The sequence below is a fragment of the Poecilia reticulata genome, chromosome 4, assembly GCF_904066995.2.
Source record: "Poecilia reticulata chromosome 4, P_reticulata-male-v2, whole genome shotgun sequence".
NCBI lineage: Eukaryota > Metazoa > Chordata > Actinopteri > Cyprinodontiformes > Poeciliidae > Poecilia > Poecilia reticulata.
Window position 1 is genome coordinate 250,934 of NC_088833.1, and position 27,607 is coordinate 278,540.

A 27,607-nucleotide genomic window follows, 5' to 3' on the forward strand; every position below is an offset into this window, starting at 1 on the left:
AACCGCCTGCCAACCTGGAGACAGAAACACTGGATCCTTTCTCCTGATCCTAACGGATCAATGATCAATGATCAGTTCCTGATCATGTGACCAGCTGCTGTGATCTGAATATTAAACTGCAAGACATTGAGATCAGCAGTGCAGCTCCAACTTGCAGCGTAAAGCCGTGTGCTCCTGACTGAAGCAGCGATGCTCCTGTGAGCGTTCACAGGAAGTGAGGCGCTCTCTGCTTCCTGTCTCTCTGCTTCCTGTCTCTCTGCTTCCTGCAGCTCCGAGATGAAACGAATCGTTTTAATCCCGTTTTTAATATTTGTAATGTGTCGCCGTTCTTCCTGTTGCAGAGTTTATTTATAGATCACATCTGGACGGTTTGAACATCTGGCAGCAAACAGAAAGATCCAGAACGACGGGATCCGATCTCTGAGGCGGAAACGGCTCCAGACGAACCGATTCACTTAGATGAACCGATTCACTTTCAGGTGCCGGTCATAAAATTAGAATATCATGAAAAAGTTGATTTAAATTATCCACAAAGTAAAATGTGTATATTCTAATCATTCATTACATACAGACTGATATATTTCAAATGTTTTTTTCCTTTAGTGTTTATTGCTGACAACAAATTAAAACTACAAATTATGAATCTCAGAAAATTGGAATAGGCCTCTTGTGGAAAGATTTAGTATTGAAGACCCCTGATGCTCCACACCAATCAGATTATTAATTCAGTGCCAACAGTTTTAAATTGTCTATCAGTTCAGATCTGCAGGTCACATGACTGCTGACCTGACAGCTGTCCAGAAGATGACCTTTGCTAAAGAAGCTGTTCAGAGGTCAGATACATTCATAGAGGTGAAGGAAGGAAACCATGGAAACAAAAGGAAAACCAGGAAAACCAGGAAAACCGTCCTGGAGAGGATCAGGAAACAAACCGTTTACAATATCAGGGAGATTCAGAGAGAGGCCAGCAGCTGGAGTCAGGAGGGACAGAGGGACGGAGGGACAGAGGGACGGAGGGACAGAGGGACGGAGGGTCAGAGGGACAGACCTGGCTGCAGCTGTCACCCTCCTCATGTCGGACCGGAACCAGACGCAAACGTCTCACCTGGACTGAACACAAGCCGGATGGACAGCTGCTCTGTTCTATGATTACAGTAAATTCTTCATTTCCTCTCAGTCTAGAGGAAGAGCAACAGAATCCATGTTGCTTGAGGTCTAGTCAAAGTTTCCAGTCAGTGTTGGTTTGGTGCCATGTCCTCTGCTGGTGTCGGTCCACTGTGTTTTCTCAGGTCCAGTGGTGGGAAGAACTGAACTGAAGTGTATCTGACGTGTGTATCTGTACTTAAGTAGATTTAATAATGAATACTTTCTACTTTTACTCCACTACATTTTACAGTAAGTATCTGTACTTTCTACTTCACTACATTTCTACTAAACTGTCGCGTTACTCGTTACATCCAAGTCTCGTTGCTCTTTTTGTCCGTTAAAATGTGAAGTTCAGGGATTTAAGGTGGCGCCGTAAAATCCCAGCAATAACGTGACTTAGTGTCTGTTGTCACCCATCGCCTCCACCTTTACTCGCTGCGGAGCTCCAGACATGCGCAGTGGTTTCCTCTGAGCGGGAGAAGATGTCTGTCTAATGTCAGTTATATAATAGCTGCATAAATCATAGATATGGCGACATGTAAAATCACGGTGGGACTTTGTCCAACTTTTAGCGTCACTTGGAAGGAAAGCTTAAAGAAAGGTAAGATCTGTGGACGTGATGCTAGCTAAGCTAGCTGTACAGAGACACATGCTGCATCTGCGATGAAAACAAGTTGTCACTCATGCGCTGAATTATTGTGTGGAGGTGTTGACTGAGGTGTCGCATATATGGGACAACGCTGTGACCAAAGTGCAATTTAGTGATATAACATTCAGGAACGATCCGATTCTTCTGGACGGATCTTTACTGATTAAATTTATTTCAGCTCTAAGTATTTAATATCTAGTTTTTTATGGTAATGTGGATCTTTCAGATCAATTTGAGAAGCAATTTTGATGGTAAAAGTAAAATTATTTGTGTCACGTAGCGCGGGGTGCTGGTCTCAGGTTCGGTGGTCCAGACTACAACTCTGCTACGTGGCTCCTTGGTTCCATGTCCTCCCCTGCCAGTTGGATTTCTTTCAAAATAAAAGCCACTAGTGGCAAAAAAAGTGAAGTTCATGTTATGTTAGGACAGGAGACCAGATGTTTCCATCCCTGAAATGATGATGCATAGAATCACATATCTAAGTCTAAACTATGTTACAGAGTAAACAATCAAAACATGCTTTATCTGTGGCTGTTCATTAAAATGACACATTTCTAATGTATTAAAATTAAATACGATCGGTTCACTTAATGATATTAGCGATTAGGTAATCCATTCAGCAAGTACTTTTACTTTTAATACTTAAATATTTTTAAAAGCCAGTACTTTTTTACTGTTACTTAAGTACAGTTTTGTCTGTGTATTTGTACTTTTACTAAAGTAAATTTTTTGAGTATTTTCTCCACCACTGCTGAGGTCAAAGGTCAATGTACCTACCAGAACTTCCTGCTGCTGACCAACATTGTGGAGATGCAGATTTAATTTTCCAGCAGGACTTGGCTGCTGAACACAGAACCTGTTTTAGGGTCTGTGGCGTTTTGAACTAGCAAAGACGTGATGAACCAGAACCGACATTTCATTGGAGCTGAAGGCCAAAAACAGAACAACATGGAGCCTGACAACAGCTGAGCAGAGCTGATGGACGCCAGAGGCTGATGGACGCTACAGGCTGATGGACGCCACAGGCTGATGGACGCCACAGGCTGATGGACGCCACAGGCTGATGGACGCCGCAGACTGATGGACGCCACAGGCTGATGGACGCCACGGGCTGATGGACGCCACGGGCTGATGGACGCCACAGGCTGATGGACGCCACAGGCTGATGGACGCCACAGGCTGATGGACGCCACGGGCTGATGGACGCCACAGGCTGATGGACGCCGCAGACTGATGGACGCCACAGGCTGATGGACGCCACGGGCTGATGGACGCCACAGGCTGATGGACGCCACAGGCTGATGGACGCCACAGACTGATGGACGCCACGGGCTGGGGACGCCACAGGCTGATGGACGCCACAGGCTGATGGACGCCACGGGCTGATGGACGCCACAGGCTGATGGACGCCACAGACTGATGGACGCCACGGGCTGGGGACGCCACAGGCTGATGGACGCCACAGACTGATGGACGCCACAGGCTGATGGACGCCACGGGCTGATGGACGCCACGGGCTGATGGACGCCACGGGCTGATGGACGCCACGGGCTGATGGACGCCACAGACTGATGGACGCCACAGGCTGATGGACGCCACAGACTGATGGACGCCACAGACTGATGGACGCCACGGGCTGATGGACGCCACGGGCTGATGGACGCCACGGGCTGATGGACGCCACGGGCTGATGGACGCCACAGACTGATGGACGCCACAGGCTGATGGACGCCACAGGCTGATGGACGCCACAGGCTGATGGACGCCACAGACTGATGGACGCCACAGGCTGATGGACGCCACGGGCTGATGGACGCCACAGGCTGATGGACGCCACAGGCTGATGGACGCCACAGACTGATGGACGCCACAGGCTGATGGACGCCACGGGCTGATGGACGCCACGGGCTGATGGACGCCACAGGCTGATGGACGCCACGGGCTGATGGACGCCACAGACTGATGGACGCCACGGGCTGATGGACGCCACGGGCTGATGGACGCCACAGGCTGATGGACGCCACAGACTGATGGACGCCACGGGCTGGGGACGCCACAGGCTGATGGACGCCACAGGCTGATGGACGCCACGGGCTGATGGACGCCACAGGCTGATGGACGCCACAGACTGATGGACGCCACGGGCTGGGGACGCCACAGGCTGATGGACGCCACAGACTGATGGACGCCACAGGCTGATGGACGCCACGGGCTGATGGACGCCACGGGCTGATGGACGCCACGGGCTGATGGACGCCACGGGCTGATGGACGCCACAGACTGATGGACGCCACAGGCTGATGGACGCCACAGACTGATGGACGCCACAGACTGATGGACGCCACGGGCTGATGGACGCCACGGGCTGATGGACGCCACGGGCTGATGGACGCCACGGGCTGATGGACGCCACAGACTGATGGACGCCACAGGCTGATGGACGCCACGGGCTGATGGACGCCACAGGCTGATGGACGCCACAGACTGATGGACGCCACAGGCTGATGGACGCCACGGGCTGATGGACGCCACAGGCTGATGGACGCCACAGGCTGATGGACGCCACAGACTGATGGACGCCACAGGCTGATGGACGCCACGGGCTGATGGACGCCACGGGCTGATGGACGCCACAGGCTGATGGACGCCACGGGCTGATGGACGCCACAGACTGATGGACGCCACGGGCTGATGGACGCCACGGGCTGATGGACGCCACAGGCTGATGGACGCCACAGGCTGATGGACGCCACAGACTGATGGACGCCACAGGCTGATGGACGCCACAGGCTGATGGACGCCACAGGCTGATGGACGCCACAGGCTGATGGACGCCACAGGCTGATGGACGCCAGAGGCTGATGGACGCCACAGGCTGATGGACGCCACAGGCTGATGGACGCCAGAGGCTGATGGACGCCACAGGCTGATGGACGCCACAGACTGATGGACGCCACAGGCTGATGGACGCCACATGCTGATGGACGCCACATGCTGATGGACGCCACAGGCTGATGGACGCCACAGACTGATGGACGCCACAGGCTGATGGACGCCACAGGCTGATGGACGCCACAGGCTGATGGACGCCACAGACTGATGGACGCCACAGGCTGATGGACGCCACAGGCTGATGGACGCCACAGACTGATGGACGCCACAGGCTGATGGACGCCGTAGGCTGATGGACGCCACAGGCTGATGGACGCCAGAGGCTGATGGACGCCACAGGCTGATGGACGCCACAGGCTGATGGACGCCACGGGCTGATGGACGCCACAGGCTGATGGACGCCACAGGCTGATGGACGCCACAGACTGATGGACGCCACAGGCTGATGGACGCCACAGACTGATGGACGCCACAGGCTGATGGACGCCGTAGGCTGATGGACGCCACAGGCTGATGGACGCCAGAGGCTGATGGACGCCACAGGCTGATGGACGCCACAGGCTGATGGACGCCAGAGGCTGATGGACGCCACAGGCTGATGGACGCCAGAGGCTGATGGACGCCACAGGCTGATGGACGCCACAGGCTGATGGACGCCACAGGCTGATGGACGCCACGGGCTGATGGACGCCACGGGCTGATGGACGCCACAGGCTGATGGACGCCACAGGCTGATGGACGCCACAGACTGATGGACGCCACAGGCTGATGGACGCCACAGGCTGATGGACGCCACAGGCTGATGGACGCCACAGGCTGATGGACGCCAGAGGCTGATGGACGCCACAGGCTGATGGACGCCACAGGCTGATGGACGCCAGAGGCTGATGGACGCCACAGGCTGATGGACGCCACAGACTGATGGACGCCACAGGCTGATGGACGCCACAGGCTGATGGACGCCACAGGCTGATGGACGCCACAGGCTGATGGACGCCACAGACTGATGGACGCCACAGGCTGATGGACGCCACATGCTGATGGACGCCACAGGCTGATGGACGCCACAGACTGATGGACGCCACAGGCTGATGGACGCCACAGACTGATGGACGCCAGAGGCTGATGGACGCCACAGGCTGATGGACGCCACAGGCTGATGGACGCCACGGGCTGATGGACGCCACAGGCTGATGGACGCCACAGGCTGATGGACGCCACAGACTGATGGACGCCACAGGCTGATGGACGCCACAGACTGATGGACGCCACAGGCTGATGGACGCCGTAGGCTGATGGACGCCACAGACTGATGGACGCCACAGGCTGATGGACGCCAGAGGCTGATGGACGCCACAGGCTGATGGACGCCACAGGCTGATGGACGCCACGGGCTGATGGACGCCACATGCTGATGGACGCCACAGGCTGATGGACGCCACAGACTGATGGACGCCACAGGCTGATGGACGCCACAGACTGATGGACGCCACAGGCTGATGGACGCCGTAGGCTGATGGACGCCACAGGCTGATGGACGCCAGAGGCTGATGGACGCCACAGGCTGATGGACGCCACAGGCTGATGGACGCCAGAGGCTGATGGACGCCACAGGCTGATGGACGCCAGAGGCTGATGGACGCCACAGGCTGATGGACGCCACAGGCTGATGGACGCCACAGGCTGATGGACGCCAGAGGCTGATGGACGCCACAGGCTGATGGACGCCACAGGCTGATGGACGCCACAGGCTGATGGACGCCACAGGCTGATGGACGCCACAGGCTGATGGACGCCAGAGGCTGATGGACGCCACAGGCTGATGGACGCCACAGGCTGATGGACGCCACAGGCTGATGGACGCCACAGGCTGATGGACGCCACAGGCTGATGGACGCCACGGGCTGATGGACGCCACGGGCTGATGGACGCCATGCTGTACGGCTGCAGTAAACCGGGCAGAAGGTAGAACTCAGCATGGAGAGCTTCCTATTGGTCAACATTTCTAAAAATATTTTTTGGTCTTAAGCGATACTCAAATTTTCTGACATACTGAATTTGGGGTTTTAATTTGTTATAATGATCAACACCTGCAGATGAACTGGTTCCTTTCAGATGAACTAGTTCCCTTTGATTAGTTATCAGAACTCCTGAGGTCAGTCAGTCACCTGAGGCAGGTGTGTTGGAACAAGGTCAGGTCCAGATGTTGGACAGCGTCTGACTGACCTAAAGCATCCCACGATAACCCTGGTGGCCATTCGGGTGGTCGACCTGCTGAAGCTCCGCCCCTTTTTACAGGTGTGCCATGCAGAAAGGCGGCAGACGGAAGAATCCCATCGGACGTCTCGGCGTTCAGGTCACTGATCAGAACTCGCCTCTGGAAACACTGTTGACCTTCATCACCTTCATCTTCATCAGTGGTGAGTCTGTTATTCTAAAACTTGCTAAATTAACCATGTATGCAGATGATTTTGCAAAATCAATATCTGATGTGATATTAATCCTTAATGAATTAGAAATTATTCATATAAATTAATATTAAATGCATTACAGACAAAAAGTTTAGTATTTTGTTCAAGCAAGTAACTTAAATGTGATTCAAAGTCAAGTTTGTCAAATAAACTGAACAAGTAGCAGAAGTCGAGTTATTAGAGGTCAAACTGTCTAGATCAAGACACAGAAGCTGTTTTGAGAAAGTGGGCGGGGCTTTGGCGTAGCCCGGGGGCGGAACGCCACAGATCACCATGCCGACCCGGTGACCTTTCACCCTCAACCCGCTCTCCTGACCTATGGCCTCAGAGAAAGAAAGAGACAAACAGATTCTAGTAGAAACTTTCATCTCTCAGCCTCAAAGGAAAGTTGGTCCTGGTTGGTCTGGAGGAAAGACACACAGGAAGCTGATACAAAACAGGGCTTTTATTTTGTAGGACAGGAAGTGCTCATGTGGGCTTGGTGAGCAGCTGAGATGAAAACTCAAACAGATCTTTGTTGACCTTCTTCAGCGTCTGGACTTCCTCCTCCAGCTCAGCGACTCGCAGCGCCGAGTTCTCACCGTCACCGCAGAGCGCCTGGGAAGGGAGGGGTCAGAGGTCACCATCATCATCATCACTATGGTTTTATTAATGGGACTGGAAGTGCGTCGGGTCAGAACCAGAACATGAAGCCCAGCCCTCTCACCTTGTCGCTCACGGCGTGCATCAGGGAGTACAACCTGTTGGCCTTCTGCAGGTACGACTCCTGCTCCTCCTGAAAACAGGAAACATGCCAAAATAAAAGCACAAAAGCCATGGCAGCATGCCTGACTTCAAAATAAGACGTCAAAGGAAATGAAACAGACAAGTTTATTTTCAGAATAAAAGACTTTGGTCCAGCAGGACTGTATGCCCTTCAAATTAAAACATATGGAAAAAATCAGACATTCATCTAGAGTTCAATGTTGAATTCTAATCAAAGGCTGATCATAACCGGCTGCACAGTGGTGCAGTTGGTAGAGCTGTTGCCTTGCAGCAAGAAGGTTCTGGGTTCGATTCCCGGTCTTTCTGCATGGAGTCTCCATGTTCTCCCTGCATGGTGGGTTTTCTCCAGGTTCTCCGGTTTCCTCCCACAGTCCAGAAACATGACTGTCAGGTTAACTGGTCTCTCCAAACTGTCTCTAGGTGTGTGAGTGTGTGTGGTTGTGTGTCTCTGTGTTGCCCTGCGACAGACTGGCGACCTGTCCAGGTGACCCGTCCAGGTGACCCGTCCAGGTGACCCCGCCTCTCGCCCAGAACGTTAGCTGGAGAGGCAGCAGCTCCTCCTGACCCCACTGAGGGACAGGGTGTTAGAAAATGGACCATCCAATTTTGAAGATGATGAAAAAATCAGCTACAACAAAATGAGGTTATTTCAGATCATATTTTGAAAAAATAGAAAAAAATGACAAAGAAAATTAGTTTCAAAAACTAAAAGTCTTATTTTTTTAATGAAGTGTCCTTTACTGTCGCACAGTGGAAAATTCAATAAATACAAATTAAGGATGCAAAACTAAATTTGCTGGCAGGTTCAATCAACAAACTAAACTTAAACTCCACTCAACTGAATATGACTCATAAGAAAATGACATGTAAATATTAATGAGGAAAAATTGCTTTTCTTTGCAAAATATCTGTGAGAATTCAAATCTGCAGATGACTTGTTGAAAAGTTGAATGGAGTTTCTGAGCTGATGTAGGAAGAAGCTGTCAAAGAGCAAAGGTTCTGCTAAATGCATTTCAATTCATGTAAAAGTCACATTTCTTCAAAAGGTATCAGAGAAATTACTCATAGTGTAATTCTCCAGAAGCAGCTGAAGGTTTTGATAAATAATCTGCTGAAATTGGTTGAAGGTGCAGAAGTAGTAGGACTGGACAGTCAATCAATAACAACACATGTCGATCACACAGACAGGCTGGGTAGCATCAACTAACACTCCAACTCTGTGGTTACCTAGCAACACTCCAACTCTGTGGTTACCTAGCAACACTCCAACTCTGTGGTTACCTAGCAACACTCCAACTCTGTGGTTACCTAGCAACACTCCAACTCTGTGGTTACCTAGCAACACTCCAACTCTGTGGTTACCTAGCAACACTCCAACTCTGTGGTTACCTAGCAACACTCCAACTCTGTGGTTACCTAGCAACACTCCAACTCTGTGGTTACCTAGCAACACTCCAACTCTGTGGTTACCTAGCAACACTCCAACTCTGTGGTTACATTTTTCACTTGCTGTCTGTGATGTTTTGGTTTTCAGCTGGACAGTCCAGGCCTCAGAGGGAGCTACGCACACAAAAAGGGTGGAACCTTTAATAATGATAAAAACTTAAAGTTGATCAACTCAATGAAACTGAATTTAACTCAGAATCCATTCTGGTCCGAATGAATCCACTGAATTAAGATGAACGGATTAAATTTGACTCCAGCGGAGGCGGAGCTTCACCTGTGGACCCTCACCTGTGCATGGAGGGCGGGGCGGACCCAGGCCCCGCCCCCCTCGGCGTCGGGGCCCTCGGGGGCCTGCAGGTGTCGGCTGAAGCGGGGCAGCGGGACGGCGGGCCGACTGTCCGGCAGGAACATGTTAGCTGAGACGGCCATGATGACGGCGTTGGTCACAGGACCTGGACACATAACAGGAAGCGACGTCACAGAGGGACCAGAGGCACGAGCCTATCAGGAGATGAAATCGCTTCATTAAAGATCAGTTTAATTTATCAGGCTGTCGACTGATCCTGATTGGCTGATGAATCAATTTGCTGATTGTCAGATTATTGATCAGTTTGATGGTCAGATTAGCAGAATGAACTGAACTGGACAGACTGGTTCGAGCCCAGTTCATCTTCATGCTGATCTCATTGTCCGTTTCCATGGAGACGAAGCTGCAGCAGTGTCACCTGAACCTGAAGCAGCTTCCTGAGTTCTCTCAGCTGATTGGCTGCGGATTCCAGGTGAACCGCCGCTACTGGTGGTAATATTTCCCAGACGGTGAACTTAACAGATTTTACATATGTATTATAACTTTTGCTGTCCTAACATGAGACAGACAATCTGTGAAAGAAATGGAGCTGCTCTGCCCCCTTCAGGTGTTCTGCAGAATTACACCGCTTGGCCAGGAACAGCCAATCAGCAGCTAGCCATGCTATTGCTGTCAGGCAGGTTGATCCAGTAACAGAGTTGATTATTTTAATGCAACCTGCATTTGACTTTGAATGAATGTTTAATATTTTACTTGACAATATTTGATACAGACAATGTTGTGTATAATTTAGGCTTTGAGAGAAATGAAACAATGTTTTACTGGCTGCAGATTTTGGTAACACTTTATATGAAGGGATGTGCAAAAGACTGACATGACATAACATCTGTCATAAACATAAAGACGTCTTTATGAATGTCAGACTGTTGTCATTTGCATTAAATTATAATGTACAAAATCATGTAAAGTTGGCATTTTTAATGGACTTTTAATTTTACTTTTAGAGCAACTTTGCATTAAAAGTGTCATTATTTACCGAATGACTTCATGACAATAGTCATAAACATTCATAAAGACTCCTTCATGTTTATTACAGTGTTGTGTCATGTTTATTACAGTGTTGTGTCATGTTTATTACAGTGTTATGTCATGTTTATTACAGTGTTGTGTCATGTTTATTACAGTGTTATGTCATGTTTATTACAGTGTTGTGTCATGTTTATTACAGTGTTGTGTCATGTTTATTACAGTGTTACGTCATGTTTATTACAGTGTTGTGTCATGTTTATTACAGTGTTGTCATGTTTATTACAGTGTTATGTCATGTTTATTACAGTGTTATGTCATGTTTATTACAGTGTTATGTCATGTTTATTACAGTGTTACGTCATGTTTATTACAGTGTTGTGTCATGTTTATTACAGTGTTATGTCATGTTTATTACAGTGTTGTCATGTTTATTACAGTGTTGTGTCATGTTTATTACAGTGTTATGTCATGTTTATTACAGTGTTATGTCATGTTTATTACAGTGTTATGTCATGTTTATTACAGTGTTGTGTCATGTTTATTACAGTGTTACGTCATGTTTATTACAGTGTTACGTCATGTTTATTACAGTGTTGTGTCATGTTTATTACAGTGTTATGTCATGTTTATTACAGTGTTGTGTCATGTTTATTACAGTGTTACGTCATGTTTATTACAGTGTTGTGTCATGTTTATTACAGTGTTACGTCATGTTTATTACAGTGTTGTGTCATGTTTATTAGTGTTGTGTCATGTTTATTACAGTGTTACGTCATGTTTATTACAGTGTTGTGTCATGTTTATTACAGTGTTACGTCATGTTTATTACAGTGTTGTGTCATGTTTATTAGTGTTGTGTCATGTTTATTACAGTGTTACGTCATGTTTATTACAGTGTTGTGTCATGTTTATTACAGTGTTACGTCATGTTTATTACAGTGTTGTGTCATGTTTATTACAGTGTTACGTCATGTTTATTACAGTGTTGTGTCATGTTTATTACAGTGTTACGTCATGTTTATTACAGTGTTGTGTCATGTTTATTACAGTGTTACATCATGTTTATTACAGTGTTGTGTCATGTTTATTACAGTGTTGCGTCATGTTTATTACAGTGTTACGTCATGTTTATTACAGTGTTACGTCATGTTTATTACAGTGTTGTGTCATGTTTATTACAGTGTTGTGTCATGTTTATTACAGTGTTGCGTCATGTTTATTACAGTGTTGTGTCATGTTTATTACAGTGTTGTGTCATGTTTATTACAGTGTTGTGTCATGTTTATTACAGTGTTGTGTCATGTTTATTACAGTGTTGTGTCATGTTTATTACAGTGTTACATCATGTTTATTACAGTGTTGTGTCATGTTTATTACAGTGTTGTGTCATGTTTATTACAGTGTTACGTCATGTTTATTACAGTGTTGTCATGTTTGTCATGTCAGTCTTATGCACATCCCTTCATATAAAATGTTATCCAGATTTTTTATGTCGCCTTTTTGCCTGAATATCTGCTGCATTGGACCTGCAGGTATTTTCCATGTTTTTGCCTAAATTAGGTGAATTTGTGGTTCTGTTCTGCCAGATCACATAGTTGCATTTATACCTAAAGAGAAACGATCGGAATCGGCATCGGCAGGTGAAAACCTGATCGGAGCGTCTCTAGCGGCATCCTCACCGCCCACAGCAGAACCGGGCCGGGGAGCAACGCTGTGCCCGTCCCGCCCACAGGGATTATGGGAGTTCATTAGAAAATCCCAGACCAGATCCGACCCGCTCTGATCCTGTCAGAACCAGATCAGCGGGGCGGGCGGGGCTTACCTTTGTGTGCGAGGCAGCGGACGCTCTGCCGGCTCTGGACGTCCCAGAGGCGGGCCGTCTCGTCCTGCGACCCGGACAGCAGCAGCGTCCCGTCCATGGACACGGAGAGGCAGGTGACCAGGCTCCTAAGGAGAACCGGGTCAGAACATCCCACAGGCCAGAACCGGTAGTGCCTCTGCTGTAACCACGGTTACTCACCTGTGGCCTTTGAACACCTGGTTTCCCTCGCCGTCCGACTGGAACGACTTCTCCCGGTTCAGACTCTGCAGACAGAAACTGCAGTGAGACCCGGCCGTACTTCCAGAACCAGTCGGGTGCATTCTCTCCATCAGGCAGAACCCGGCCTGAGTCGGACTAAACAGGATCGAACTAGTTTTACTGGACCAGACCAAACTGGACCTACTGGTTCCAATGTGTCGCCACATGTGGACCAACCGACCAGCAGAGGGCGCCGATGTTCCTGCTGGGAATATTCCAGTGGATCATTCTGGGATCAGTTATTCCCGACTCAGGCTCGGACATCTTGAATATGTTGTCATGGCAACGTCCATGCGTCTCGCGTTCTTGCTTCAAAGGACCGGTTCCCCTTATAATCCAGGACGGGCTTTTCCAGCAACTTTAGCCGGTTGGACCCGGCACCGTAACCAAACGCCGGACACTCGACAACTGGGACTCGACGAGGAACGCATGGGAAGCTAAAGTCCCATCAGAACGGAACCGGGTCGAGGGAAGGTTCTACCTGATCGGGCCTGACTGACCCCTAGTGACCCCTTCCTGACCTCTGCACCATCAGTCCCATCTACAGCTGAACGTCACTTCCTGTTGGCTAACGAGAGGCGTTGCCGTGGTTTCCTCAAGGCCGCCTGACTCCGCCCCCTTCCCACTCACCTGGCTGCAGAGAGACACCTGAAAAATGTTCCCGTCACGTCCTCCACAGAACAGGAAGTACTCTGAGGGGTCAAAGGTTACCGACATGATCTCCACGTCAAAGAGGACGGACAGCAGCAGCTCACCTGAGGAGAGCTCCCACACCTGGACAGATGCACAAAGAGTAATCCTGTATTTTAGTGTATAATCTGAATTTAATCCCAACATTAAACATGTGACCCAAAACCATCATAATCTCAGTTTAACACCAGTAATCCAGATGTAATCCTGCCTGGGGGCGGGGCTACGCTCAGCCTCACCTTTGCGGTCTGGTCGAGCGATGACGTGGCGACTCTGGCCTGAGCTCCCATGTGACCACAGTGCAGGTCTGTGATTGGCAGAGAGTGGCGGGACAGGACATGGCGTGGTTCGGGGGCGTGGCTTAAATCCATCTGGACCACACTGAGGGACAGACACAGGTGAGACAGGAAGTGACCTGTTAGGCAGGTGGTTCAGCTGTTACCGAGGTAACCACCAAGTGAGTTACCTGCACACGTTCCACACCAGCGCCAGGTTGTCTTTGCCCGCAGAAACAAAATGGCTGCTGTCGTCGGTGAACTTCAAACATGTGACGTCCTGATAGTGTCGACTGAGCACCGCCAGCAGCTTACCTGTGCACACCTGGACCAATCAGAGCACAGAGTTTATAAACACACTCAACAGTCAGCAGAAGCTTTTTGCTACCATGGAAACCAGTAGGCTCACCTCCCACAGGTAGACCTCCTCGGCGACTCCTGCGGCGAGGAAAGCCCCGTCAGGTGAGGCGGTGAGACAGGTGACCACACCTGGACAGACGATCTTCTGCTGCAGCTGGTCCTGCAAACACAGCAGGGTCATGTGACTTTTACACCGCCATCAGAAACGCCTCGGAGAACGGCGGACCCGTCCGGTACAAACAGGTCCAGGCCAGAGGAGGGGTCAAGGGTCAACATCGGCTCAGAGTCGACTGAAGGCTGCCAGATTTCTGCTTGTGCACCAGGTAAGAGACGGTGTTTTCAGTTATGGTTTATATTTATATCATAAATATAAATATAAACCATCTAGAATCGTCCCCCCCAAATATAATAATTGAAGAAACGTTTGCATTTAAATAATATCAATATGAAAAGGCAATAGAAACAAAGAACACAATTAACCCGCCTTTCATCTAAGAAAAAAAAAAGAATTAATTTCTAGGTTCCCCCGCCGTTTTTAGAACAATGGTTCAGTCCAACGTGTGGGAAGACATTCTGGACCAGATTCACATGTTCCTATAGACCAGATTCACATGTTCCTGCAGACCAGATTCACATGTTCCTATAGACCAGATTCACATGTTCCTGTAAACCAGATTCACATGTTCCTGTAAACCAGATTCACATGTTCCTGTAAACCAGATTCACATGTTCCTGCAGACCAGATTCACATGTTCCTATAGACCAGATTCACATGTTCCTATAGACCAGATTCACATGTTCCTGTAGACCAGATTCACGTTCCTATAGACCAGATTCACGTTCCTATAGACCAGATTCACATGTTCCTATAGACCAGATTCACATGTTCCTATAGACCAGATTCACGTTCCTATAGACCAGATTTACATGTTCCTGTAGACCAGATTCACATGTTCCTGTAGTCCTGCAGACCAGATTCACATGTTCCTGTAGACCAGATTCACATGTTCCTGTAGACCAGATTCACATGTTCCTATAGACCAGATTCACATGTTCCTATAGACCAGATTCACATGTTCCTATTGGATCAAAGAATCATCAGGTTCGGGTTCTGTCTAATTCCTCTCTGGAACCAAGCGGGATTTTTAAAATCCGGCTGATGTGGAACCGGGTTGGACTCTCCGGTGTCTGTCGGGATTCTGAGTTTTCGCGCTATACGAGTCTCGGTGTTCGGTGTGCTGGTCCGGGAACGCTTCGCAGGGCTGTTCGGCTCGGTTCGGCTCTGCTCGGCCGGGTCCTCACCTTCCTCTGGATCTCCCACACATTGATGAAGTTTTTCCCCAGCTGCGCGCTGAGCAGAAACTCCCCCCGCAGGACGGCGAGGCTCCGGGCCGCAGAGTTGCCTCCCCGGTAGGAGAGCAGGCTGGAGCCGCTGTGGAGGTCGAACACGGTGCAGTTCCAGAGCTGGGAGCCCGAATCGCTGCTGACTACCACCTCCAGAGGAGCCGCCATGTTGGCTTCGCGATCAACAAGACGGCGAGGCTCTTCGTTTTCTTCTTCTTTCTGATTTTCAATGGCGGGTGAAATCTAACGTTAAGGTACATTATCGCCATCTACTGGCTGGAGTGTGGACAGAGTAAATTCTCTTATTCTTAATGTCTCCACATCATATTTCCTAATTTCTTGTTTTAACTTTTCTCTACTTACCCTGGATCATTACATGCTGTACTGTCTCCATATCCATACCACACTCATAGCTACCTGTTGGATGTTTTCCTATCAAATGTAAAGTTTTATTTCATTCTGTGTCCAAGCCATAACCTTGTCATATGCTACTTGTTCCTTTTGATTTCCTCCAATTATTTCCATATTTCCTACTTTCTTCTGTATATAAAATAAATTACAATGTTTAGTTTCTTCCTCCCACAATTATTGCCATTCATAGTTAACTTTTCTCTTAATAATAGATTTTATTTCAGACTTACAATATGTTATTTCCATAATTTTACCTTGTTTTAAAGACATCTTAGCTAAATGATCTGCCATGTTGTTCCCTCAAAATCTTTAGGAGCAGTTGTCCACATAACCCTAATCTTTATTTGAGCTTGTGTCATTCTAAATATAATTTCATAAATCTCATATCAGCTCCATACGACTTTAATATGAGACATTTAAAAGGGACATTAGTGATGATAATGAATTTGAACATGTAAGAACTCTTTACCGCTAACATTTCCACTGTTTACACAGTAAATGGTCATATATATATATATATATATATATATATATATATATATATATATATATATATATATATATATATATATATATAAAATAATTTTTTATATATATAATTCAGGAATAGCATAAGCAAATGCTGTTTTACCCAAAACTAAATCTTTTGAACCATCTGTATATATAACTGTGAAGGTGTTACATATCATTTACAAAATCTACCCAGTTATTATCTTTATTAAGCTGTATTTCTTTATGAACCTTCATTCACACATGGAAACAATCAAAAGGTGTAACTGAATAAGACACAGCAGCTCAGTATCTCTTTCCCTGCATCCCCATTTCCCTTAGAGGATTTATTTGCTTCTTCTTCTTGTTTTATTTTCTCATTAAATGCTGACGTTCCTCTGAATATTTGTTACATTCTAATAAAACATTCTCCACTGATTCCAGCTGAATAACTACAAGTCCCTGTTTCATGTTCCTGTAGATCTAAGGCCTGCATGAGCAGTTCTGAGACGTGATGTTATCACTTCCACTCCTGTTACCCCCACTGTGTTTTCTGCCAGTATCTTGATCATCACATTGTTCCTGCCACACCTTGAGGATTTTGTTTTGAATTTTGTTTCTCTCTTGCTCTTGGTGAAGGTGAACCCTTTTTCCCTCTGCTCCCTCCCTTCCCTGCTTGCTTTGTTTTTGTCTTTCTATATTTTTGGAGCCTTTCTTTGCATATTCTCTGAATCTACAAATTATGGATCTGATCAACTGATCTCTCAATGCATTGATCAAACTTTCGACGAGAAGTCTGGGCACAGAGAGCCTCTTGTCCTGCAGGGACACCCGGCAGGATTCATCCTGGATTTATTCATGATGACAGGATTTCTGCTGTTTGGAGCTTCTGGATTCCTGGATTATCGACACATTTGTGACGGACTTGGCCGAAGTAGCGAACACTCAGACTGTTGGTGGACAGAGACCAGGACTCTAAAACTCACTAACGGGATGGAATCGATCTTGGAGAAGTTGCTGGTTTCGGCTCAGTGGAACCATCAAACTAATTTGGATGATTGGGAACTGAGATGCATCGGAGAGACTTTAGGGAAGATTGAAATTTATAATCTTCCCGACCTCAGACATTCTGTTTCTGAATTGGCTTCCCCCGTGTGGCCTTGGAAGGGCTGCATCTCTCTAATCTCCTTGAAGATATGTAAACACAACGCTCTTCCCTCCTCACCCCTCCTGATGCAGCTGTGGATCTGAGCGCTGCCAAGGACATCATTCCTGGATAACAACACCTGTATGGGACTTTGGGTTAGGCTGAGCAACATGGCTTCATGGCCCTTTGACCTCACCGCCTTCACTCATGTCTTTGTTTTGTCTGAATGTTGCCACCTGCCCTAATGTGTCCTTTCCTCTTTTTTGTTAGAAACTGTGAAGTCCTCCCTATTTAAGCCAGAAAAGGATTATTTTAGTTTATTAGTAATATCAGAAATTGTGGAGTACGCACTATTTAGATCAATATTATACAGATTAGAAATGGAAACAGAATTAGAATTAGAATAACTACAAACTTGAATCCAGAAATACTTAACAGGAACAGCCACTGCTTAGTTTATATTACTTTTAACCCAGAAAAGGAATTAGATCAGTCACTCTTTAGCTTATTTTATCAGAAACTGTAGTTTCACTATTTAGAAATGGTATTAGATACTTAGCAACCCTGAACAGCAGCACTTAGTTTACACACACTAGAAAAACATTAGATTAGTTTTCTTTCCTCTGTTTCCTTTGGTTTGTTATTGTAGTGACTATCTGTCCCAAAACTTAAAAATCAAAAAACTCAAAACTCGAAGGTGATCAAAACAAAAGTGAATCCAACTCAAATAGTCACCTGATGCACCGTGGATTCTGGTTTACGCAGCAAAAAAGGATCAAAGGTCAAAATATAGTTCTTTGGTTTTATTTTACTGTTCAAGCAAAAGGTTCCAGGCTTCTGCTCTGACTCCTGTATCTGTTGTTTGACTAGTGAGACTGATGTGACCGATTCTGTAGGCTGGTAACAAACCTCATGACCACCACGTGCATAAGACCCACCTAGTTATACCGTGAAATACCCACAGCCCAACCTGACATTCATTAACTCATTAAGTGAATTCTTAATCAAATTAAACAAAAATTCTAATGATAAATCAACTAGGAAATAAACAAATAATAAGAATAAACTAAACAATTTAAATTCTAAGATTTAACCAAAAAATGGGAAAATAGCTCCTACAGTTATTTTGTTTGTATATCATTTTAACTCATGTAAAGCACTTTGAATTGCCTTGTTGCTGAAAATGTGCTATATAAATAAAATTACCTTACCTTAATAGATTTCCCCTCATTTTTCCTCAGATAAATATTTAAGTTTATTTCATCTAATTTCAGGGCCTGTTTAGCTAATATATCTACTTCTTCATTTCCTACAGGAATCCAGACAAACAATACAATTTTTATTTATAGGCCGATAAGTGATATATACGTACGTTACAATAGATCAAATCTACAGTTAGCCGCTATGAAGGCTAACTGTAGATTTTGTAAATCTTAAAAAGCATTAATTATTCCCTAACATTGATTTAAATTATGCGACACAAAGTTATTTATATGTAATTCTTTCAGTCTGTCTAAAGTAAAATGGCTCCCGTCTTATTTCATAAAGACACGATGTGAGGAAGAAGAGAGACGGATGAATCTCAGCTCCTCGACTGGAAAACTTGAATAAAACCTACATAGACATTATGTATATAGTCATGTAAACATGTGTAGTTTAATATTATTCAGTATTAATCATTTTATTATATTAGTTTCTCTATGATTGTATTATTTTGTGTTTGTTTATTTTTATAGATATGTATTGATATTACTAAACAATCTAATTTAAAATGCTCATCATACATCAATATCAAAATATCATATTCCGAGTCTATTCTGTTGCTCCACTAAGAATATTTAAATATGCTAAACCATTTATCAGTCAATTCAAAACTACGTTAAAAATAATGTCCTTGTAAATGTTGCTATGGTAACTGTTTGAATAAGGCTCACAGCAAAAGAATCGTGAAAATCTGTTTAGTATTGAGCGAGTTATGATCGATTAAATGCGCTGATATGTCAAACATACTAGACTGAGTGGAGCGGTCGACCTCTCCAAGATGGCCGCGCTAAGGAGCGGCCATGAGCGTCTGCCCACTGGCGTGGTGCATTCTGGGAGATGTAGGAAGCAGCAAACTAGACGTACCACAGACAGAACCGCTGACCCAACAGAACTTCCTGTTTAACTCCAGAGTTGAGTAAAAACCAGCTACATTTACTGAAGTAAATGTAAAAATAAATTAATAATAATAATAAAATAAATCTTTTTGAGGTGTTTTTATTACGATGTAATTCTAACTTGTACTTGAGTCATTTTATTTTGAAGTAGTTCTACTCATACTTCTGGATTTTCTCCCCACTGAATGAAAAACAAACACGTTTTAACCCTAAACCAGCAGAATCAGACACTCAGTTTCTGTTAAATCTCAGAAGATTTTATTGAAACAGAAAAAAGAAAGTCTTATTTGGAGACATTTTCTTTTGTCTGATTTAGTTATTTTTTGTTATATGAATTATTAAAATTTTTGTCCTAATCTTAATTTTATACTTTGTTCTTTCTGATTATGTAATTTTTAAATATGAAATTATTTATAATTTGATTAGTTACTCAGTACTTGAGTAAACTTTTTACAAAATACTTTTTTACTCTTGACTAATTTCATGGACGGATATTTTTTACTTTCACTTGAGGAAAAATTTGTTGAGGTATTTCTACTCTTCCAGTTTTATTTGTGTTCTCTGTTTTGCTGCAACAATGATTTTAATCTCAGATCTGATCAGAACCTGCAGCAGTTGGAACAGAACTGAGCTGCTGGTTCTGGTTCTGCTCCGGCTAACGATTGACAGGACCGTCCCGACCTTTACCCTTTACCCTTTACCCTAACCTCGGCTCATCAGAACCTCAGTGATGTGCTCAGAAAGGTCCGGTCCGGTTCCAGATGTTTCCCGCTCCAGCCAAGCTGACTCAAATGATTGCATCACTTCCTGTGCATGTCTGCAGCCTGGTGGTCTAATCCAGGTGAGCAGCAGCACGGAGCCGGCTGGAGGCGGCTAGTCTGCAGGAGCCGCTCTAAATGAAACTGCAGCTGTTGAACCAGGAAGTTCCAACGGTGCCATGATCAGCAATATGAGTTACCATGACGACGCAGATGATACACAGCACACAGGTTTGTATTTCTGACCATATACATGACCTCTAACCCTAACCCCTGACCCCAAAGAAGGTCAGAAGGTTAGTAAATATGACAGTAAATTGTAGAACTAAGAAGAATAGTTCGACACACACACACACACACACACACACACACACACACACACACACACACACACACACACACACACACACACACACACACACACACACACACACACACACAGACGCTGAGGTAAACACTCTGTCTCATCAAGTTAATTAATCCTGAATAGCTGCTTTGTTTAATCCGGCTTCCTGTCACTCTGACCAATCAGGGCTGCTGATGTCATCCTCTCCCTTCCCCCACCATGCCATGTGTGTGTGTGTGTGTGTGTGTGTGTGTGTGTGTGTGTGTGTGTGTGTGCTCTGTTATCGTAGCAGCATCAGTGTGAGGAAGAAGTTCGTATGAAGCGTCTCTGTTTTCCTTTGAGGGGCGACCACAACCTGCTGACCCCTGACACACACTCTGGGTGAGTCTCACACACACACACACACACACACACACACACACACACACACACACACACACACACACACACACACACACACACACACACACACACACACACACACACACACACACACACACACACACAAATGGAAACTGCCTTGACTAACTTGCAGAACTGGGGTTTCTGGGGTCACATGTCGGGTTTTTAAGCTCTGACTGTCTCAGGTTACAACAGGAAATAAGATCAGTTACCATGTCGATGCAGATGATACACAGCTCTGCTTTATGATGTCACCAGGTGACCTTTGACCCCATCCATTCTCTGAACAGATGCTAAGAACAGATAAAGGTGTGGATGAGACAAAACTTTGTCCATCTGAACAGAAACTGAAGTTACTGAAGAGGAACGATCTAGAATTATCGATCTAGAGTCAGCTTCAGTTCTTCCAGCTGTAAACTAGAGATCAGGCTGACCTCTGACCTCTGACCTGAGCCTCCAGAGCCTCATGAAGCCGGTTCCTCAGTGGACCTTCTAGCAGCTGCAGAACATTTCAGGCCCAGAGGACGAAAGTCTGAGACCAGAGAGACGAAGCAGAAGCTGCAGCTGGAGACCTGAGTAGAACCAGGAGGGTGGAGACACCAGCTGGTTCTACACCACCTGGTTCTACACCACCTGGTTCTACACCACCTGGTTCTACACCAGCTGGTTCTACACCACCTGGTTCTACACCACCTGGTTCTACACCAGCTGGTTCTACACCACCTGGTTCTACACCACCTGGTTCTACACCACCTGGTTCTACACCAGCTGGTTCTACACCACCTGGTTCTACACCACCTGGTTCTACACCAGCTGGTTCTACACCACCTGGTTCTACACCACCTGGTTCTACACCACCTGGTTCTACACCACCTGGTTCTACACCACCTGGTTCTACACCAGCTGGTTCTACACCAGCTGGTTCTACACCACCTGGTTCTACACCACCTGGTTCTACACCAGCTGGTTCTACACCACCTGGTTCTACACCACCTGGTTCTACACCAGCTGGTTCTACACCACCTGGTTCTATACCACCTGGTTCTACACCACCTGGTTCTACACCAGCTGGTTCTACACCAGCTGGTTCTACACCACCTGGTTCTACACCAGCTGGTTCTACACCACCTGGTTCTACACCACCTGGTTCTACACCAGCTGGTTCTACACCACCTGGTTCTACACCACCTGGTTCTACACCACCTGGTTCTACACCACCTGGTTCTACACCAGCTGGTTCTACACCACCTGGTTCTACACCACCTGGTTCTACACCACCCGGTTCTACACCACCCGGTTCTACACCACCTGGTTCTACACCACCTGGTTCTACTCCACCTGGTTCTACACCACCTGGTTCTTCATTGGTAGTTTATAAATCACTGAAAGATTAAAGATCTGCTCCTGGATCAACCTGCTGGTTCTGGTTCTGGTTCTGCATCATCACAGATCTGGAATAAACTTCCAGAAAACTGCAAAACAGCTGAAACACAGAGTTCCTTTAAGACTAAACCAGCTGGTTGGAGCTGATTTTGAAACATAATAAATGAAACATTGATCAATAATCAATCGACATGTGAAAATGTTACGCTTCAGTAATTCTACGTCTGTATTTCTGTGTTTTTATGACGTAAAGCACCTGAACTGCCTGTTACACAAATAAACTTCACTTGACCAGAACCAATGGAACCACAACCAGTTATTCCTCGCCGGCCTCTCACTGCTCTACCTGTCCTTTGTCTTCAGGTCGGTGGGCGGGGCATCGCTGCCAGGACACCTGAGCAATCCGTCCACCAGGTGGCGCCGGTCTGCGTCTCCAACTCGCCGCCTGCGGTTCGAGGATGAGACAGAGACGGAGGCAGAGTCTCGTTACCTGGAGCGGCAGCAGGGGACAGGTGTCCAGGTGTCCAAACCGGACCTGAACCAGCTCAACGTCAGAGGAAGACCGGCGATGATGGTGGCGATGTCTGGAGCCCAGCTGGACTGCCACCTCACTCTGCGTCCACCTGTAGCCCAGGTGAGGGGGCGGGGCCTGAACAGACCCCTCCTCCAGGTGCGGACGGAGGTCCTCAAAGACTCTTATATCGGCTGCATCTCACCTGCTGACTCAGGTGAGGGAGGGGGTGGGGCTCTTAGCAGGATGGATAAAACAGGTACAAACCAGGTGACAGCTTCACAAGCCCCGCCCACTGTCGACACACCTGCCAACCCCTATGCCTTGTACCCGGTGGGCACGCCGTCGCCCCAGCCACCTACCTGCAACCATCATGACCATACACGTCCTTCCCCTGTAACCCCGCTACCTGTGACATCACTGATGATGTCACAGAATGGAGGGCTTCATAACACAATGATGGGAAACCAGCAAGAGAAGAAGAAATGCTCTGATCCCCAGCCTGGCTCTGAACTGAAGAAGAAGACGGACTGGTCTCACTCAGGTGAGAACAGGACTGACCTGTAGACACGATGAGCTCAGACGACCACCTGGTCAAACGTCCAGGTGGTCAGGCAGAGTGAGCTGCAGGTAATCAGAGGGAAAAGCTGCTCTTTGACTGGAGGCTAACAGTTGGTAGCTAACTGTATTTGTTTCCTCTTATAATCTCTGATTTATGTTCTTAAAATGGGTTTTAAATCTTTTTTCCATTTAAAACAAAGAAATCAGGTAATTTTTGCTCTGACTGATCAGAACCTGAACAGAATCATAATTGACCTTAAAGCATCAATTATAAGTTTTAAAGTAAAGAAACTCCAGGATCGATCTGAAAAAGCTGGTTTTACACAGAATGTTGCTTCTTTTTGTTTCCTACAATCTTTACTTTTCAGTTAATGACAGAATGTGAACTCAGGTCGTGAACTCTGTGGTCAAAAGGCAGAATCAGCGAATCTTTACATTTATTTGGACACAATGAGCTGAAAGACAGAAGTTGGATAAAACTGAAAAACTGATAAGAGAAGATCAATTTCAATGCGTTTTACAATATTTATAAAAAAGCATTAACATTTATTGGTGACATCACATTTCTGGTCCACAGCTGAAGACAAAGCCCCGCCCACCTCAGGTAGCCCAGATGGACACCGCAGACATCCAATCAGAGAAGAGCTGCACAGTGTTGTTTCACATCCTGGGCGGTGAGTTTAGACCCCAACTGATGACATCATTAAAACCAGACTGATGACATCATCATTGCCAGGTGTTGCATCCCTAAGGCTGCTGTAACAATAAATAACCAGGGAGTGAAGAGACAAAACCAGGAGGGTATAGTTAGTTTTATTTTTCTAAAGTAATCTATAAATAATCTCAGGGTTAGAGTGAGAACCTAGGAGAAAAGAAAGGGGAGAGCAACAAAACAATCAAAGCTGCAGCACACATGCTGCCCAGTTGGCTCCCCATCCAGATTCATTCTGTGCTGATCCAGAGTCAGAGTGAAACCAGCTGTGGCTGCTGGGAGCTACAGGCTCCACCGCTGCATGTAGCACCAGGCCAGGCTGACCAGGGGCTTCGGCTCCACGGTTTCCTGCTTTGTGTCCTTCAGACTCACATTGCATAGCACGTCCCAATTCTCCACTTCCTGCTTTAGCCCCGCCTCCTTTTGGGTCCTCTTTCTGCACATCTGCTAAACCTGGTTCCAGGAGAACTTTGGTGAAGTATATTACCCACAATTCTTTGCTGCATGTGTTGTTTTGAATTAAAAGGTGGAAATATAGTTACAAAACAATCGTTTTCAAATGTAAAGTATTGGAATAATTGTTGTTTTACTCTACTGTACATTTGTTCAGCATTCAGCAGCTCATAACAAAACACATCTAAACGACCAAATGTCTCCTGCAAAAACAATGTCTACTGTACACTAAAACTGATTGCTTGTTGTACTTTTTTGAAAATGCCTGAATGGTGATCGGTCGGCCATTTTGGAGGCGGAGGTGAATTGTCCCAATTCTCACATTTTTACTGCTTGTAACCTCGAACCCTGATGTGCACTTTGACTGAGTCCAAACTTCATAGGGGGCACAGGGCGAGTTTTGGGACTGGACTCAGTCTGAGCCACCAGAACCAGCAGCTGGACGCTTTGGACTCTGATTGGTTTAACCTAAAACTGAAACTGAGGTTTAAATGGTTAATGTTGAGGAATCAGATTCTAACTTGTTCTTCATAACCGGCCTTTAAACTGCCAACCAATCAGGAGCAACTTGAATAAATCTGAGATTAAATTAACTGATGACAAGGAAATCGAAAAAATCATTGAAAATATTGCAGATAAAGGTAAAATCAAATTTCCATATTTATTTGACAATGTGTAAAAGGCAGCAGCTTTTTCTGATCAGATCTCTGATCGGTTTTTCTTAGAAATGAACCAATCGGTTCTCTTTTGTTGTCTTCAGATTCAGTAGAGCTGGACCCTCTCGTCTCTCTCTGCATCGCCTTTTCTCCTCGGTCAAACTGAGCAAGACTCAAACCGCCAGCCTTGACCGACTGGTTCCCCCGGTTCCTGACCGTCTTCCCAGTGACGGCAGGAACTGCAGCCTGTGGAAGAAATCTCCTTCTGCTCAGTCTCTCAGTGTGGGAAGATTTTCTGTTGTAGATCCTGATTTTTGAACACTAGACATTTTGTTTTGCTGAGTGTGTGTCCTGTCTGTCCTGCAGGGGGCGCTGGGACTGCAAATGAAGAAGTCGTCATCAGTGCAGAGTTTTGGTTCTGAGGAGAGCAAGAACTGCAGCGTAGATTACAGACCAGCTGATGTAAGTCAGCTGACCACCGTCCCACCCAATCACAGCTCAGTTTCCTCCCTGTCTGTCCATCCATGTCTGAGGTCAGAGGTCATCGGTCGGTCCCGCTCAGGGTTCTGATGGAAATGAGTGGACCATCAGATCAGAGCCGACTGATGATGAGCCACAGGGCAGAGCGAGCTTCCAAACTGGAAACCACTGAAACCAGTTTAGTTTGCAGCGCTGAATGTAACTAATGGAATTAATGGCACCTGATTTTTTTTTTTACAGTCTAATCCCTCTTTAGAAACATTTTGTCACCCCCTGGTGTTCACTGGTGGAATAACACAAAACGAAGTGGACTGGAGTTGGACCAACAACTGCTGTTACTGGGTTGATTCAATGGATATTAAACTGGATTAAATAAAACTTTTTGTACTTTTGACTCCTCGTCTGTTTTAAATGTCTATATTCACCCAAGGTTAAAAGTATGAAACATATTTTAACCTCTTAAGTTCCTGCTTCAAGTTTTCAAAATGTTGAAATGAATGGCGTCTCATTCCTGGTTCCTCTGGCAGCAGAAACTCCGTCGCTTCCAGATTCACTTTTCAGCTTCGGTTCAATGGACCCGACATCAGAGAAACCACCAAGAAGGTTCTGATCCAGCTGGTTCCGTCGCCTAGCCCCGTTAGTGGAGCTATGCTAACGCCTAGCCCTGTTAGCATGCTATGCTAAGGTATAAACATGTATTCAACATATATTATTCAGTATTAATCATTATTTATTTGTTTGCATAGTTATATAAATATGTATTGATGTTACTAAATAATTTATTAAATACATGATGAACGGCTGTGTGCTTAATATGCTCATCATACATCAATATCAGAATATTACATTCCTATTCTATTGTTATAGCCACTAAGCATATTTAAATATGCTGAACTATGTATTAAAAACATACTAAATAATACAATTGTTTATAAATGTAGCTTTGATAGATGTCTGAATATGGTTTCCAGTAACAAAAAAGCGTGTTATGATCGATTAAATGCGCTGATACGTCATTGTGCTGCTAAACACATAACGCTGAGTGGAGTGGTGGACCGCTCCAAGATGGCCGCCCGCTCCAAGATGGCCGTCCTAAATCTCGTCAGCGACAATAGGAGAGAGCGGCCATGAGGGTCTATCCTTATTGTAGGAGCTATTTTCTCATTTTTTGGTTAAATCTTAGAATTTAAATTGTTTAGTTTATTCTTATTATTTGTTTATTTCCTAGTTGATTTATCATTAGAATTTTTGTTTAATTTGATTAAGAATTCACTTAATGAGTTAATGAATGTCAGGTTGGGCTGTGGGTATTTCAGGGTATAACTAGGTGGGTCTTATTATGCACGTGGTGGTCATGAGGTTTGTTACCAGCCTACAGAATCGGTCACATCAGTCTCACTAGTCAAAGAACAGATACAGGAGTCAGAGCAGAAGCCTGGAACCTTTTGCCTGAACAGTAAAATAAAACCAAAGAACTATATTTTGACCTTTGATCCTTTTTTGCTGCGTAAACCAGAATCCACGGTGCATCAGGTGACTATTTGAGTTGGATTCACTTTTGTTTTGATCACCTTCGAGTTTTGAGTTTTTTGATTTTTAAGTTTTGGGACAGATAGTCACTACACTGATATTATGTCTACGCCTTTACTAAGCTGAAATAAAGCGAACTGCTCCTTTAATAAAGC

The 27,607-nt window shown here is 45.9% G+C and overlaps 2 protein-coding genes and 1 long non-coding RNA gene across 7 annotated transcripts; 2 read left to right on the plus strand and 1 right to left on the minus strand.

The window, feature by feature from the left end:
• Positions 1–7,585: 7,585 nt before the first annotated feature.
• LOC103463275 (WD repeat-containing protein 18) lies at positions 7,586–15,676 on the minus strand. 2 transcript variants are annotated; one of them, XM_008406530.3, is made up of 10 exons: positions 15,413–15,676; positions 14,160–14,270; positions 13,942–14,075; positions 13,715–13,856; positions 13,416–13,559; positions 12,726–12,790; positions 12,528–12,652; positions 9,658–9,821; positions 7,865–7,933; positions 7,586–7,755 (listed from the first exon to the last, which is right to left on the minus strand). In XM_008406530.3, the coding sequence occupies exons 1-10, from the start codon at positions 15,620–15,622 to the stop codon at positions 7,627–7,629; spliced, it is 1,293 nt and encodes a 430-aa protein (XP_008404752.2). In that variant the 5' UTR covers positions 15,623–15,676; the 3' UTR covers positions 7,586–7,626. The 2 variants fall into 2 exon arrangements, with proteins under 2 accessions (XP_008404752.2, XP_017160046.1); XM_017304557.2 differs by lacking the exons at positions 7,586–7,755; positions 7,865–7,933 and adding an exon at positions 9,227–9,483.
• Positions 15,613–18,717, plus strand: LOC145551299 (uncharacterized). The gene is made up of 2 exons (XR_014087107.1): positions 15,613–15,708; positions 16,836–18,717. It is a non-coding gene; the product is annotated as an uncharacterized LOC145551299 (long non-coding RNA).
• A 2,021-nt stretch (positions 18,718–20,738) lies between these two features.
• LOC103463287 (uncharacterized) lies at positions 20,739–26,313 on the plus strand. 4 transcript variants are annotated; one of them, XM_081605861.1, is made up of 5 exons: positions 20,740–21,145; positions 22,913–23,277; positions 24,199–24,295; positions 25,547–25,724; positions 25,809–26,313. In XM_081605861.1, the coding sequence occupies exons 1-5, from the start codon at positions 21,081–21,083 to the stop codon at positions 26,010–26,012; spliced, it is 909 nt and encodes a 302-aa protein (XP_081461987.1). In that variant the 5' UTR covers positions 20,740–21,080; the 3' UTR covers positions 26,013–26,313. The 4 variants fall into 4 exon arrangements, with proteins under 4 accessions (XP_081461990.1, XP_081461987.1, XP_081461988.1 ...); XM_081605864.1 differs by lacking the exon at positions 25,547–25,724 and having other exon boundaries at positions 20,739–21,145; positions 25,809–25,961; XM_081605862.1 differs by lacking the exons at positions 20,740–21,145; positions 22,913–23,277 and adding an exon at positions 23,295–23,604.
• Positions 26,314–27,607: the final 1,294 nt, after the last annotated feature.